We start from the raw sequence: 16,040 nt of genomic DNA on the forward strand, positions 1-16,040 counted from the left end.
AGCATTTGCATCTCCAGATGCAGATGATTGGAAAGAAGCAGTTCATAATGAGATGGACTCTATTCTTTCAAATGGTACGTGGGAAGTCACTGATCGACCCTATGGATGCAAACCCGTGGGTTGTAAGTGGGTGTTTAAAAAGAAGCTCAAGCCTGATGGTACAATTGAAAAGTACAAGGCTAGGCTTGTGGCTAAAGGCTATACTCAGAAAGAAGGAGAAGACTTCTTTGATACTTACTCACCTGTTGCTAGAATGACCACTATTCGAGTACTACTTTCTTTGGCTGCCTCGTATGGTCTCCTTGTTCATCAGATGGATGTAAAGACAGCTTTTCTTAATGGAGAGCTGGACGAGGAAATCTATATGGAACAGCCTGATGGATTTGTAGTAAAGGGTCAAGAAAGCAAGGTGTGCAAGTTATTGAAATCTTTGTATGGTCTGAAGCAAGCACCAAAGCAGTGGCATGAGAAGTTTGACACTACTCTAACGTCTGCAGGCTTTGCCATTAATGAGGCAGACAGGTGTGTATATTATCGCTGTGGTGGGGGCGAAGGAGTTATATTGTGCTTATATGTTGATGATATATTGATATTTGGCACAAACATTGATGTGATCAATGAAGTCAAGTCTTTTCTATCAAAGAGTTTTGATATGAAAGATCTGGGAGAAGCTGATGTGATTCTAAACATCAAGCTGATTAAGGCAGATGGTGGGATTACTCTCTCGCAATCTCACTATGTTGAAAAGGTTTTGAAGCGATTTGGCTTCTCTGAGTGCAAACCTTCTCCAACACCTTATGATCCCAGTGTGACACTGCGAAAGAACAAGAGAATTGGTTTAGACCAATTGAGATACTCTCAGATTGTCGGTTCACTCATGTATCTTGCTGGTGCAACAAGGCCCGATATCTCGTTTGCTGTGAGCAAATTGAGTAGGTTCATGTCAAACCCCGGGACTGATCATTGGCATACACTTGAGCGGGTTATGCGCTACCTGCAAGGTACAATGAGTTATGGAATTCACTATTCTGGTCAGCATGCAGTACTTGAAGGATATAGTGATTCGAACTGGATATCTGATGCAGACGAGCTTTATGCCACCAGTGGTTATGTCTTTACTATTGGTGGAGGTGCGGTATCATGGAGGTCATGCAAGCAGACCATTTTGACGAGGTCAACCATGGAAGCCGAGCTAGCTGCACTTGACACAGCAACCGTTGAGGCAGAATGGTTGCGTGAACTCTTGATGGACTTGCCGGTGGTTGAGAAACCAATACCAGCTATCCTTATGAACTGTGACAATCAGACAGTGATTGCTAAAGTGACGAGTTCTAAGGATAATGGAAAGTCATCAAGACATGTCAAAAGACGATTGAAGTCTGTCAGAAAGTTGAGAAACTCCGGAGTTATAAGTGTGACTTATATTTCAACAGATAAAAATCTGGCAGATCCTTTTACCAAGGGACTACCACGTAATGTGATAGAAATCGCATCGAGAGAGATGGGTATGAGACCCGAATAAAGTTGCCATGGTGGAAACCCAGTCTATGTGATCGGAGATCCCGTGAATTAGGTCCTGGGAAGAACAAGCCATTGGTGAACTGAGGAGAGTAACTTTTGACCCTCTCTAAGTAAAGATGCAATACTCTCAAATGCTGTAAGGCAGGTTGGCTTTGTGCCTTAATGTGTTCTGTTGGCTTGTATTAGCGAAGATGTTGTCCTGCAGAACATTCTTTGAAAGAACACACCTATATGAGTTAGACTGTCTAACGTCGCAGTCTATGAGATTTGGGTGATCTCTAGTAAACTCATGAAGAGACCTTGGAGTACGACGTATATGCTCCACCCGAGAAGGGGACTACTGGTAGCCAAGTACTGGTCATGACTTCAAGTGAAACCCATTCACGCAAAACTTGCAATTCAAGGCATAGTCCATTGTCCAAGTTGTGGGTTGGTGTAACTTGGAGTTCTAGGCGGAAGTTCAACTTAACAGTCTCTGCTGAAAAACTAGTATATTAAACGGTAGTGAACAGTGGCGAAAACTGCAGATGGGCATTTGAGATCTGGTGGGGGATTGTTAGGATTTATGGGCTTGGCCCAATTAAGAATTTCTAATAATTCCAGGAAAATCTCAAAAGCCCATATAAGTGGATGGCAAAGGGATAGGTGGAACCAATAGCACCATATTGCTAGCTCTTGTGGAGTAGAGCTAGCTTAAATATGGAAGCCACACTCACTCACCAAGTCATGGATGAGAGGAGAGAGTGTGGAGAGCCACACGCGCGCGCGCGCTCGCTCGCCTCGCCTCGCCTGGCCTGGCCGGGCCGGGCCGGGGCGGGGCGAAGGGCGCGGGCGCACGACATGCGCGTGAATGGTCCGCCGAAATCCGGCCCCTCGCCTTGCGAGGGCGCGACTACCTTTTGCCGTTTGATTTTTTGGTTTCTTGGCTGTTACGCTTATCCTAACCGATCGCTACAAAATCTCAACTGATTGCGAGATTTTCGTGGGCGGATAAGCACGGGGGGTCGCGGACTCGACCCTATAAAAGGAGCCCGGCAGCCAGCCTCCAAATCATCCCAGATCCCAGTTCGCTTTCGCCTCTCTTCATAGCTGAGCCGCCTTTTAGTTCCCTTCGTCCCGACCGCAGAGGTGCATCTGCGATCAGGAGAGCAGGTCTCCGGAACCCTTCGTCTTCTAGATCCTGCACCGGGAGAGGGCGAATAAGGTTTTTGGGAAGCGTCTTCGCGCGACTGCTCGTGATCTGCTGACCTCGTCAACCCATCTGATCCTGGCGCGCGCCAACAATCAGTAAGTCTAATCAGTACGCATCATCTGATTTGGCTTTTATTTCAGTTCTTCTGATTTGGTCATGATTTATATTCGGAATTTAATTTGGAATTTGTCTAATTATTCAACAGGTGCAATCTCCGGCCTCTACTCACTCCAGATCTATTCTTCGCTTCGCCTGCAGGCAGCAGTAGCACCGTTCAAGTTCAACCAACGCGGCCAACGCACCTGTTGAAGTTGAACCATGCATGAACCCGCGACGTGTTTATCCTCCATTATCCACGGTGAGCTCTGAAATCCACGTTGACTCACATACATACACGGTACGCGCGTCAGGGATTTCACTCGGAGGCAAGAATCGAAAAAGAAAAAGGAAGCCACGCGTACGACGTGCAACGGGGACACACATCCACACGGACGCCGCGACGGGACTGCACAGTGGCAATGGCAACGCAGGTGCAGTGGTGGTGGTGTTGGAGTGTTTATTATTGCCTCACCGTGTGCTTCTTTTTTTATGTTCCAGAGCAAGCACGTAATGTAGTAGGGGCGTAGAATCTAGACTATCAAATCGCGAGGGGCGACGACGGTGCTCGGTGCAGTGCAGCTTTGTACAGGAACAGGACTAGTCGTTTTCACGTCGTAACAGAGCACGCTCCCGCGTCGATAGATCGCTACGAGCAGTCGACAGACACGGCAGCATAAATGCGCGCGCAAAAGCTAGTAGTAGGACTAGGCCTACAGTGCAGTGCGTCCCCGAGATTCATTCGTCAAGTTCAGGTCGACCGGCCGGCCTTGCCCTTGCATTGGAAAACAGTTACCGCTATATAACAAACAGCCGCGGCGCACGGCGAGCCAAGCCCGTCAAGGCACGAGGACTGCAGGAGCAGAAAGTTGGCAACCCTTTGAGTTCCTCACTCACACGCGCGCGAGCCGAGAGAGCATGGATCCCAACGACGCCTTCTCGGCGGCGCACCCGTTCCGGTGGGACCTCGGCCCGCCGGCGCACGCCGCGCCCGCGCCCGCGCCTCCGCCTCCGCCGCTAGCACCGCTGCTGCTGCCGCCTCACGCGCCGCGGGAGCTGGAGGACCTGGTGGCCGGCTACGGCGTGCGCCCGTCCACGGTGGCGCGGATCTCGGAGCTCGGGTTCACGGCGAGCACGCTCCTCGGCATGACGGAGCGCGAGCTGGACGACATGATGGCCGCGCTCGCGGGGCTGTTCCGCTGGGACGTGCTCCTCGGCGAGCGCTTCGGCCTCCGCGCCGCGCTGCGCGCCGAGCGCGGCCGCGTCATGTCCCTCGGCGCCCGCTGCTTCCACGCCGGGAGCACCTTGGATGCCGCGTCACAAGAAGGTACGGCGTATAGGAGTATGTACTCGTGTCACACACATACAGACATACTTGTATATATGCTCAGTTTTCTTCTGTAGTTCTGTACTAGTTCTGTGTGTTTTGCCTCTGCGAGCAATGTGATGTGATGATGTGGTCGCTGGTCGATGGTCGTGTGCATCGTGCCTGCGTTAATGCATGCATGCATGCGGACAGTGTCCATGCATCAGTCTTTGTTGGGACTAGAGTCACGCGCTCTGCTCTGCTCGCCTGTGATGTTACTTGCTCTTGTTCGATCATACCGCAAACTCGCAGCGCTGTCCGACGAGCGCGACGCCGCGGCCAGCGGCGGCGGCATGGCAGAAGGCGAGGCCGGCAGGAGGATGGTGACGACGACCGCCGGCAAGAAGGGCAAGAAAGGGGTCGTTGGCACGAGGAAGGGCAAGAAGGCGAGGAGGAAGAAGGAGCTGAGGCCGCTGAACGTGCTGGACGACGAGAACGACGGGGACGAGTACGGCGGCGGGTCGGAGTCGACCGAGTCGTCCGCGGGAGGCTCCGGGGAGAGGCAGCGGGAGCACCCGTTCGTGGTCACCGAGCCCGGCGAGGTGGCGAGGGCCAAGAAGAACGGGCTCGACTACCTCTTCCACCTGTACGAGCAGTGCCGCGTCTTCCTGCTCCAGGTGCAGTCCATCGCTAAGCTGGGCGGCCACAAATCCCCTACCAAGGTACGCGCGCGCACACACTTAGGGGGTGTTTGGTTACACCCCGCTAAAATTTAGCTCATGTCCCATCGAATGTTTAAACCTCCGTTCCGGATATTAAATGTAGTCGGATTATAAAACTAATTTGTCAGCCGAAGATTAAAAGACGAGACGAATCTAGTCCAGTTGATTGGGTCTATATTTCATACTCCTATTTAAAAGTCAAACGCTTGATGTGACCCGAGCTAAACTTTAGCAGGAGCAACCAAACACCCCCTTATTCATTTAGCAGAGTAACATTTTTACATATAATATACAAACGGCAGACGTTTTCTGTATACGAACAACTGTCGTGAATGTACCAATCTTTTTAGGTCGTTGACAAGCTATAACAATATAATGGTAAAGAAAATATAGTGGCACGCAAAGCGCCAAAGCCCGCTCTCATTACCTAGGACTAGGAGGAAGGAAGCAGCAAACCCTTTGTAGTGGAATTCTATATTTCCTGCGCCGTTAAGTCTATGCTAGTACATGTACTACATCACCATAGTATATGCGGTCCTCAATTCAAGTACTCGTAATGATCGTGTAGCACTTGTACATACGTACTGCTTAAAGTATATTTTGCTTGAGACGCACCCGCACTCGTGGATAAAGCGAGTGACGTGTCATCAGTCGTCGGTGCCAAAGCCTGGGGTGGCTTTGTGTCGTCTTGTCCGGCCCTAGGGTCAGACGGGCATGCATGGCATCGACACTCTCTCGGAGTCCGTGGCTGTGTGCTGTTGCCACCGGTTTCGCGCGTACCAGTACGACTGTACGAGCCACGTGGGCTCGATTTGTGGCAGTTTGGTGGCCGGCGTACGAGTAGTCTCGTGCTCGCCCCCAGTCTTCAGACGGTGTGCGTCGAAGTGAAATGAATGCACGGTCTGGCCTGGACGGATTCCAGGGTGATTGGATATGATGATAGCTTGGTGACCTACTGACCTGACCCGGACGGCCGCATCGATGCGCTCCTGCGTCTGCGTCTGCGCCAGGCTAGCCCACCCAGATCCAGACCGAGACCGGCCAGGCGCGCGCAGCTTGTTCGATCCGTGAGCAGCTGCTGCTGCTGCTGCTGCGTGCGCACTTGTGCGCGACGCGACACGACACGAGCAGCGAGCTGCTCTGCACTGCACTGCACGGGAACCAACCAACCATGGCTGATGAGCGACATGTTCGCGTGGCGCGCGCGATCGTGCTCGTGCTTTGCTTGCAGGTGACCAACCAGGTGTTCCGGTACGCGAACAAGTGCGGGGCGAGCTACATCAACAAGCCCAAGATGCGGCACTACGTGCACTGCTACGCGCTGCACTGCCTGGACGAGGAGGCCTCCAACGCGCTGCGCCGGGCGTACAAGTCCCGCGGCGAGAACGTGGGCGCCTGGAGGCAGGCCTGCTACGCGCCGCTCGTCGAGATCGCCGCGCGCCACGGCTTCGACATTGACGCCGTCTTCGCCGCGCACCCGCGCCTCGCCGTCTGGTACGTGCCCACCAGGCTGCGCCAGCTCTGCCACCAGGCGCGGGGGAGCCACGCCCACGCTGCCGCCGGACTCCCGCCGCCCCCGATGTTCTAGCGTGCGTCGTCGATGTGTGCCTGCACCGTCGCCGTACGTCTCACAGTTCCTTTTTCTTTTAGAGTGTGAACCACCATGGAAAATTGGATTCCCTCTCATATGATGTTGCCACTTCTCAGTTCTCACTTGTATGTTGCGTTGCCCGGTTATAGTCAGGAGTGGGCTTAGATTTAGGCACTGTTTAGTTTTAGGACTAAAAGCTAAAAACCAAACCAAACCAAATGTTTCCGGAAGTAACTTTTTTTTAAAAAACGACTTTCTCGCAGTCCAAACTGAAAACATGGACCTGCTTTTAGCGGCTTTCGGATGGAAATGTGAAAACATATATCAAAAAAATTTAACATATATTAGTGGTTTCCACCAAACGGTTTTTAGTTCTTTAACGGCTCACAATCCATAATAGTTTTTTCATAGTCACAACCAACCAAACAGAACCTAAATTGCGCTTGATACGCCATGTTTGGACTGTTAGGATTTATGGGCTTGGCCCAATTAAGAATTTCTAATAATTCGAGGAAAATCTCAAAAGCCCATATAAGTGGATGGCAAAGGGATAGGTGGAACCAATAGTACCATATTGCTAGCTCTTGTGGAGTAGAGCTAGCTTAAATATGGAAGCCACACTCACTCACCAAGTCATGGATGAGAGGAGAGAGTGTGGAGAGCCACACGCGCGCGCGCTCGGCTCGCCTCGCCTGGCCTGGCCTGGCCTGGCCTGGCCGGGGCGAAGGGCGCGGGCGCACGACATGCGCGTGAATGGTCCGCCGAAATCCGGCCCCTCGCCTTGCGGGGGCGCGGCTACCTCCTTTTGCCGTTTGATTTTTTGGTTTCTTGGCTGTTACGCTTATCCTAACCGATCCCTATAAAATCTCAACTGATTGCGAGATTTTCGTGGGCGGATAAGCACGGGGGTCGCGGACTCGGCCCTATAAAAGGAGCCCGGCAGCCAGCCTCCAAATCATCCCAGATCCCAGTTCGCTTTCGCCTCTCTTCATAGCTGAGCCGCCTTTTAGTTCCCTTCGTCCCGACCGCAGAGGTGCATCTGCGATCAGGAGAGCAGGTCTCCGGAACCCTTCGTCTTCTAGATCCTGCACCGGGAGAGGGCGAATAAGGTTTTTGGGAAGCGTCTTCACGTGACTGCTCGTGATCTGCTGACCTCGTCGACCCTGCTGATTTCGCTACTTCGACATCGTCGACCCTGCTGATTCCGGCGCGTGCCATCGATCAGTAAGTCTAATCAGTACGCATCATCTGATTTGGCTTGTTATTTCAGTTCTTCTGATTTGGTTATGATTTATATTCGGAATTTAGATTGGAATTTGTCTAATTATTCAACAATCCAAAAACCTTATTGTAGACAATTTCCTAGTTTTTCTATGGCTGCTTTTGCCGACGCGCTGAAGCCAGAAAAGTTTAATGGTATGCACTTTAAGAGATGGCAAGTCAAGGCCACGCTCTGGCTTACTGCTATGAATGTCTTCCATGTTAGTAAAGGCAGACCTGAGGGTCCACTGACTCCTGAACAGGAGAAAGAGTACGACCATGCCAATACTATGTTCACGGGAGCCGTTCTTAGCGCCCTTGTTGACCGTCTGGTTGATGCGAATATGCAGTACACAGACGGGAAAGAGTTGTGGGATGCACTTACTACTAAGTATGGTGCATCAGATGCTGGCAGTGACCTGTATATCATGGAGAGCTTTCATGATTATAAGATGGTTGATAATCGCTCTATTGTAGAGCAAGCTCATGAAATACAGTGTATAGCCAAGGAGCTCTACCACCTTAAGATAGTCCTTCCTGACCGATTTGTGGCCGGATGCATTATTGCAAAGTTGCCTTCTACATGGAGGAACTTCGCCACAGCTCTGAAACATAAGAGACAGGAGATATCAGTTGAAAATCTGATAGCGTCTCTGGATGTTGAGGAGAAAGCTCGGGCTAAGGACACGGGATCTAAAGGAGGCGAGGGCCACTCCAGCGCCAACATGGTTCAGAAGAACCACAACAAGGGCAAAGGAAAGCCAAAATCTAACAAGCCCAACAAAACTACCAACTTCAAGAAAAAGAAGAACAAGGCTGAATTGACATGTTTCGCATGTGGCGAGGCGGGTCATTTTGCCAAGGATTGTCCCGATCGAGCGGATCGCCGTGGCAAAAAGGGCAATGTCAACACAGTGGTCGCTAGCAATGAGGAAGACAAAGGGTATGGTAATTTACCTTTCATCTTCTCAGTATTTCAATCACCTAGCTGGTGGCTTGATACTGGTGCTAATGTTCATGTGTGTTCTGACATCAACTTGTTCTCTTCTTATCAAGGCGCCCGGGATTCTTCCGTGCTAATGGGGAATGGGTCACATGCTTCTGTTCATGGCACTGGCACGGTGGATCTGAAGTTTACTTCGGGAAAGATCGTGCAGCTGAAGAACGTGCATCATGTCCCTTCTATACACAAGAATCTCGTTAGCGGAACCCTTCTATGTAGAGATGGGTTCAAGGTAGTTTTAGAGTCCAATAAATTAGTTGTGTCCAAGTCTGGACAATTTATTGGTAAAGGCTATGATTGCGGAGGCTTGTTCCGCTTTTCTTTGTTAGATTTCAATAATAAGTCTGTGAACCATATTTGTGCTAATGTTGATGATCTTGCGAGTATTTGGCATTCTCGTTTGTCATATTAATTTTGGCTCTATGTCTCGGCTTGCAACCATGAGTTTAATTCCGAATATCACCATAGTCAAAGGTTCTAAGTGCCATAGTTGTGTGCAGTCGAAGCAACCTCGAAAGCCTCATAAGGCTGCTGAGGAGAGACACTTGGCACCGCTAGAACTCATACATTCTGATCTTTGTGAGATGAATGGTGTGTTGACAAAAGGTGGTAAGAGATACTTCATGACATTGATTGATGATGCGTCTAGATTTTGCTATGTATACTTGCTAAAAACTAAAGATGAGGCTTTAGACTACTTTAAAATCTATAAGGCTGGAGTTGAAAACCAACTAGAGAGAAAGATCAAACGTCTTAGATCAGATCGTGGTGGCGAGTTCTTTCCCAAAGTCTTTGATGATTTCTGTGCAGAACATGGCATTATTCATGAGAGGACTCCTCCCTATTCACCCGAGTCAAACGGGATTGCTGAAAGGAAAAACCGTACGTTGACTGACCTGGTGAATGCCATGTTAGACACTTGTGGTTTATCTAAGGCATGGTGGGGGGAGGCAGTCCTGACTTCATGTCATGTTCTGAATAGAATTCCTATGGGCAAAGAAGAGAAAACCCCTTATGAGAAGTGGGTTGGGAGAAAACCATCACTTTCATACTTGCGCACTTGGGGGTGCATGGCGAAAGTCAATGTACCAATTAATAAAAAGTGCAAGCTTGGTCCAAGGACAGTGGATTGTGTCTTTCTTGGATATGCTTCGTGTAGCATAGCTTATAGATTTTTAGTAGTTAAATCTGAAGTTCCTGATGTGTATGTTGATACTATTATGGAATCACGTGATGCTACTTTCTTTGAGCATATATTTCCAATGAAAGACATTCATAGCAATTCTAGATACTCTTCTGAGATAATTCCTGGACATAATACACCTATTGAGAGTTTTGAACAGCCACATGAAATTGTCCTAGAGGAGGATGACAATGATGCTCCTAAAAGGAGCAAGAGACAAAGGGTTGAAAAATCCTTTGGTAATGATTTCATTGTGTACCTTGTGGACGATACTCCTACTACCATTGCAGAAGCATTTGCATCTCCAGATGCAGATGATTGGAAAGAAGCAGTTCATAATGAGATGGACTCCATTCTTTCAAATGGTACGTGGGAAGTCACTGATCGACCCTATGGATGCAAACCCGTGGGTTGTAAGTGGGTGTTTAAAAAGAAGCTCAAGCCTGATGGTACAATTGAAAAGTACAAGGCTAGGCTTGTGGCTAAAGGCTATACTCAGAAAGAAGGAGAAGACTTCTTTGATACTTACTCACCTGTTGCTAGAATGACCACTATTCGAGTACTACTTTCTTTGGCTGCCTCGTATGGTCTCCTTGTTCATCAGATGGATGTAAAGACAACTTTTCTTAATGGAGAGCTGGACGAGGAAATCTATATGGAACAGCCTGATGGGTTTGTAGTAAAGGGTCAAGAAAGCAAGGTGTGCAAGTTATTGAAATCTTTGTATGGTCTGAAGCAAGCACCAAAGCAATGGCATGAGAAGTTTGACACTACTCTAACGTCTGCAGGCTTTGCCATTAATGAGGCAGACAGGTGTGTATATTATCGCTGTGGTGGGGGCGAAGGAGTTATATTGTGCTTATATGTTGATGATATATTGATATTTGGCACAAACATTGATGTGATCAATGAAGTCAAGTCTTTTCTATCAAAGAGTTTTGATATGAAAGATCTGGGAGAAGCTGATGTGATTCTAAACATCAAGCTGATTAAGGCAGATGGTGGGATTACTCTCTCGCAATCTCACTATGTTGAAAAGGTTTTGAAGCGATTTGGCTTCTCTGAGTGCAAACCTTCTCCAACACCTTATGATCCCAGTGTGACACTGCGAAAGAACAAGAGAATTGGTTTAGACCAATTGAGATACTCTCAGATTGTCGGTTCACTCATGTATCTTGCTGGTGCAACAAGGCCCGATATCTCGTTTGCTGTGAGCAAATTGAGTAGGTTCATGTCAAACCCCGGGACTGATCATTGGCAATGCACTTGAGCGGGTTATGCGCTACCTGCAAGGTACAATGAGTTATGGAATTCACTATTCTGGTCAGCATGCAGTACTTGAAGGATATAGTGATTCGAACTGGATATCTGATGCAGACGAGCTTTATGCCACCAGTGGTTATGTCTTTACTATTGGTGGAGGTGCGGTATCATGGAGGTCATGCAAGCAGACCATTTTGACGAGGTCAACCATGGAAGCCGAGCTAGCTGCACTTGACACAGCAACCGTTGAGGCAGAATGGTTGCGTGAACTCTTGATGGACTTGCCGGTGGTTGAGAAACCAATACCAGCTATCCTTATGAACTGTGACAATCAGACAGTGATTGCTAAAGTGACGAGTTCTAAGGATAATGGAAAGTTATCAAGACATGTCAAAAGACGATTGAAGTCTGTCAGAAAGTTGAGAAACTCCGGAGTTATAAGTGTGACTTATATTTCAACAGATAAAAATCTGGCAGATCCTTTTACCAAGGGACTACCACGTAATGTGATAGAAATCGCATCGAGAGAGATGGGTATGAGACCCGAATAAAGTTGCCATGGTGGAAACCCAGTCTATGTGATCGGAGATCCCGTGAATTAGGTCCTGGGAAGAACAAGCCATTGGTGAACTGAGGAGAGTAACCTTTGACCCTCTCTAAGTAAAGATGCAATACTCTCAAATGCTGTAAGGCAGGTTGGCTTTGTGCCTTAATGTGTTCTGTTGGCTTGTATTAGCGAAGATGTTGTCCTGCATAACATTCTTTGAAAGAACACACCTATATGAGTTAGACTGTCTAACGTCGCAGTCTATGAGATTTGGGTGATCTCTAGTAAACTCATGAAGAGACCTTGGAGTACGACGTATATGCTCCACCCGAGAAGGGGACTACTGGTAGCCAAGTACTAGTCATGACTTCAAGTGAAACCCATTCACGCAAAACTTGCAATTCAAGGCATAGTCCATTGTCCAAGTTGTGGGTTGGTGTAACTTGGAGTTCTAGGCGGAAGTTCAACTTAACAGTCTCTGCTGAAAAACTAGTATATTAAACAGTAGTGAACAGTGGCGAAAACTGCAGATGGGCATTTGAGATCTGGTGGGGGATTGTTAGGATTTATGGGCTTGGCCCAATTAAGAATTTCTAATAATTCCAGGAAAATCTCAAAAGCCCATATAAGTGGATGGCAAAGGGATAGGTGGAACCAATAGTACCATATTGCTAGCTCTTGTGGAGTAGAGCTAGCTTAAATATGGAAGCCACACTCACTCACCAAGTCATGGATGAGAGGAGAGAGTGTGGAGAGCCACACGCGCGCGCGCTCGCTCGCCTCGCCTCGCCTGGCCTGGCCTGGCCTGGGCGGGGCGAAGGGCGCGGGCGCACGACATGCGCGTGAATGGTCCGCCGAAATCCGGCCCCTCGCCTTGCGGGGGCGCGGCTACCTTTTGTCGTTTGATTTTTTGGTTTCTTGGCTGTTACGCTTATCCTAACCGATCCCTATAAAATCTCAACTGATTGCGAGATTTTCGTGGGCGGATAAGCACGGGGGTCGCGGACTCGGCCCTATAAAAGGAGCCCGGCAGCCAGCCTCCAAATCATCCCAGATCCCAGTTCGCTTTCGCCTCTCTTCATAGCTGAGCCGCCTTTTAGTTCCCTTCGTCCCGACCGCAGAGGTGCATCTGCGATCAGGAGAGCAGGTCTCCGGAACCCTTCGTCTTCTAGATCCTGCACCGGGAGAGGGCGAATAAGGTTTTTGGGAAGCGTCTTCACGCGACTGCTCGTGATCTGCTGACCTCGTCGACCCTGCTGATTTCGCTACTTCGACATCGTCGACCCTGCTGATTCCGGCGCGTGCCATCGATCAGTAAGTCTAATCAGTACGCATCATCTGATTTGGCTTGTTATTTCAGTTCTTCTGATTTGGTCATGATTTATATTCGGAATTTAGATTGGAATTTGTCTAATTATTCAACATGGACAGCTACAGCTTCAAAAGATTTAATGGAGTTAGTGAAGTATGTTTGATTAGGTCCGCATATATCTTTTTTCACGATCACAACCAACATACGGCAGCCTGCGTCCGCGGTGAAGACTATGTCGTCGTACTCAGCCCAGGTGGCTGGAGTGGTGGCAGCGCCAATGCGCGGCGCGTGGTAGGCATCCTACTCCGCGAGCGGCACGTCGTCGCAGAGTGAGCCGACCCCACGAAACAGCGTCGGGGCAGGGACGGGGACGTAGACCTGGGTTGTTGAGTCCTCCTCCGCCATTGCCGCCCGCGCGCTTGTCGTTGTCCGTCCGTGCGGCATGCTCGCAAACGAAGCCTTGGTGCAACCTCTCGAGGGAGTACAAAGAACTGGCCATCGACGACGCAGGCAACCGCATCTGGCGACTATGCGGAGTTGAAGGAGAGATGGCGTCGGAGGCCAAGGACGTGGGCATCCTCACCATGATCATCTACTTCCTGTCCAATTGCGTCATCCAGGAAAGGCTGCCAAGCCAGGAGGTACTCCATGTCATACTTGGTACTCGTCTCAACCTCGACTTGAGATTTGAAATGCATGTATGTGTGCATGAACGAGTGCATGCATAAGCATGCCACAGTAAAGAGGCAGAACTCGATTGCAGCCATAAAAAATGCATGATCTCGCTTCTGTGTGCATAGTGACGGAGGACACAGAAAAATTTAGGTGTTACTAACGCAAGGAAGAATAAAAATTCACGACATAATTTAAAACAACTCATAGCTATAAAATAAGAGATAGATGTGGAAAAATACCTTATTTAAAAGTCATCGTGATCATAATCCATTTACAACCAAATGTCATATATCGAATAAAATCTGGAAAAATAAAAAAATTGTTAACAATAGCAAATTGAAATAAAAATTGTGAACAAGTGAAATAAGAATATACCTCTAGTTGAGTCGAGTTCTAGAAAACCTAGGCAATTGTATTTGTCTAGTTTCCTTATTTTGAAATGCCTTCTTAATTTTCTGAAGATCGAGTCTTTTAAAAATTCCTCTTTTAATGTAGCACACCATCAAGTTTTCTTATTTTGTTCTTTAATTGATATATCACGAGATTCATCAACAAGAACATGGAATATCAATCCTCCATTTCTTCTTTAATTGCATGTGTGACTTCTTCTGCACAACAGTTTGCAAGTTCTTTTTGAATCGTCCCCGAAGTCATCTTGGCATTTTTGGGACACAACTCATCTAAAGCTCTTCTCACCTCTTCATTCCTTTTTTGTACCAATCAAGAAATTCTAAGAAATTCCCTTTGTTCAAGGAAGTACTAGTCTCATCATGTCCCCGAAATGATAGTTTGCAATGTAAGAAGACAGACAATACTTAAGAATGTTTCCAACCGTGTCTCATATTTGACCAATGCATCTTTGCTATAATTTGAAACCTTATGACTAACACTGGACCTTTGGTTACAAAAATCATGAAATGTTGTTGCTGCAACATTGTGTATGCTATTAGGCCCACCGACATGTTTTGAAAATACCGTATAAACATTTCTCCACTGTGAGAAGCTAACTTTTGTAAATGCATCTTGTCAAAATTTATCATCCATTCGATCATGCTTAAAAAGGTAACAATAGAAGCAATAAGCCTTATTCTACTCCACACTATATTCCAAACAACTATGTTGTCTAAACCAATGTTTTTGAAAGCTCCTTTTATCATGTGACAAGAAAATTATGACCAATTGTTGAGTCGGACCTTTAGCTATGAAAGCCCTTCTAACTTCATCTCTAATATTAGGAGCAAAGGAATTAATTGGAATATGAAGTCCCAGATTAGAAATAATGTGATCCAGGTTTAAATGATTTATACCATCAACATCTTCACCATTGGCATCTGGAATATGTGCATTCTCTTCTTGAACAATTGGAATTTCTTCACTATTATTCTCTTGAACTTGAACTTGTATTTCGGGTTCATTGCAAACTCCACTAGCACGAGTGTTTGGTCCACTTCCACTAGAACCTTGACCGAAATAACTCTTCAAATCTGTCATTTTACAAAACACATAATATGTATTAGATAATTAGAAGGTATTACAACAATGAGTGTTAACATAATCATTTTCATTTACGCATAATAAAGAGATACTTTTTGGACAATCTTCTTTTCCTTTTTCCATCCAAATATGAACTAAATTACCAAAATAAATCTGCACATTGACAAATAAATTAGATTAAATATATTTATCGCAGCAGATCCTAGTTAAATCCTCACAGTCTCACCCAACACATGAACTGATATTATTGATGAACACAAATTCAGAGTTCAGAAAACTTCACCACACCTCAAGCAGACCAGCGGAGTGCGGAGCCGCGGAGCACGCTGCTGCTTGCTACTACCTCCTAGTCTCCTACAGTCCTACTCAGGGTCTCAGGCGGGCACGCAGCGCTACGGGCATCAGGCCAGACCAGACGACCAGAACTGCGCGACCGCGCGGGACTGCTGCGGCGGCCGGCGGCGCGGCGCTGCAGCCTGCGGGCGGTCCGGCGGGGCCTGTGACCGGAGCCGAAGGCGCTAGGTGCGGCGGACGACGGGCTCTATGGCCTGCGGTGGAGGCGATGGAGGGCGGATGGAGGCGTAGGGCGCAGGTGCGTTCCAGCGGCCGAGTGGGAGCAAATCGGCAAGACGATAGGCTTTTTTTTAGTGGATCTTTTACTCGACCGGCCTAAGATATTGCCAGTTAATACTGGACTATACTGGCCCCATGGTTATTAATTGTCTCATTCATTTGTCAAATTTAAAAAAAATATTTATAAATATATGTGTATTTATATATTATTGTTCATATGCGTGATGAATCATATTTAAATTTTAAAAGAATTAATATTATATAAAATTTATCACATATTACCATTATTTTAAGATTGAACA

At 47.6% G+C, this 16,040-nt stretch overlaps 1 protein-coding gene and 1 pseudogene across 2 annotated transcripts; one reads left to right on the plus strand and one right to left on the minus strand.

Moving 5' to 3' along the window:
• The first annotated feature begins 3,701 nt into the window (after positions 1 to 3,701).
• LOC542098 (zea floricaula/leafy 1) lies at positions 3,702 to 6,546 on the plus strand. The gene is made up of 3 exons (NM_001111731.1): positions 3,702 to 4,136; positions 4,428 to 4,837; positions 6,069 to 6,546. The coding sequence occupies exons 1-3, from the start codon at positions 3,728 to 3,730 to the stop codon at positions 6,423 to 6,425; spliced, it is 1,176 nt and encodes a 391-aa protein (NP_001105201.1). The 5' UTR covers positions 3,702 to 3,727; the 3' UTR covers positions 6,426 to 6,546.
• Positions 6,547 to 13,085: 6,539 nt separating this feature from the next.
• LOC100384261 (uncharacterized) lies at positions 13,086 to 15,814 on the minus strand (annotated as a pseudogene). The gene is made up of 4 exons (NR_145673.1): positions 15,454 to 15,814; positions 14,979 to 15,155; positions 13,911 to 13,973; positions 13,086 to 13,622 (listed from the first exon to the last, which is right to left on the minus strand). The product of NR_145673.1 is annotated as an uncharacterized protein (transcript).
• Between the last annotated feature and the right edge of the window lie 226 nt (positions 15,815 to 16,040).

This window comes from Zea mays, chromosome 10 (assembly GCF_902167145.1).
Source record: "Zea mays cultivar B73 chromosome 10, Zm-B73-REFERENCE-NAM-5.0, whole genome shotgun sequence".
Taxonomy (NCBI): domain Eukaryota; kingdom Viridiplantae; phylum Streptophyta; class Magnoliopsida; order Poales; family Poaceae; genus Zea; species Zea mays.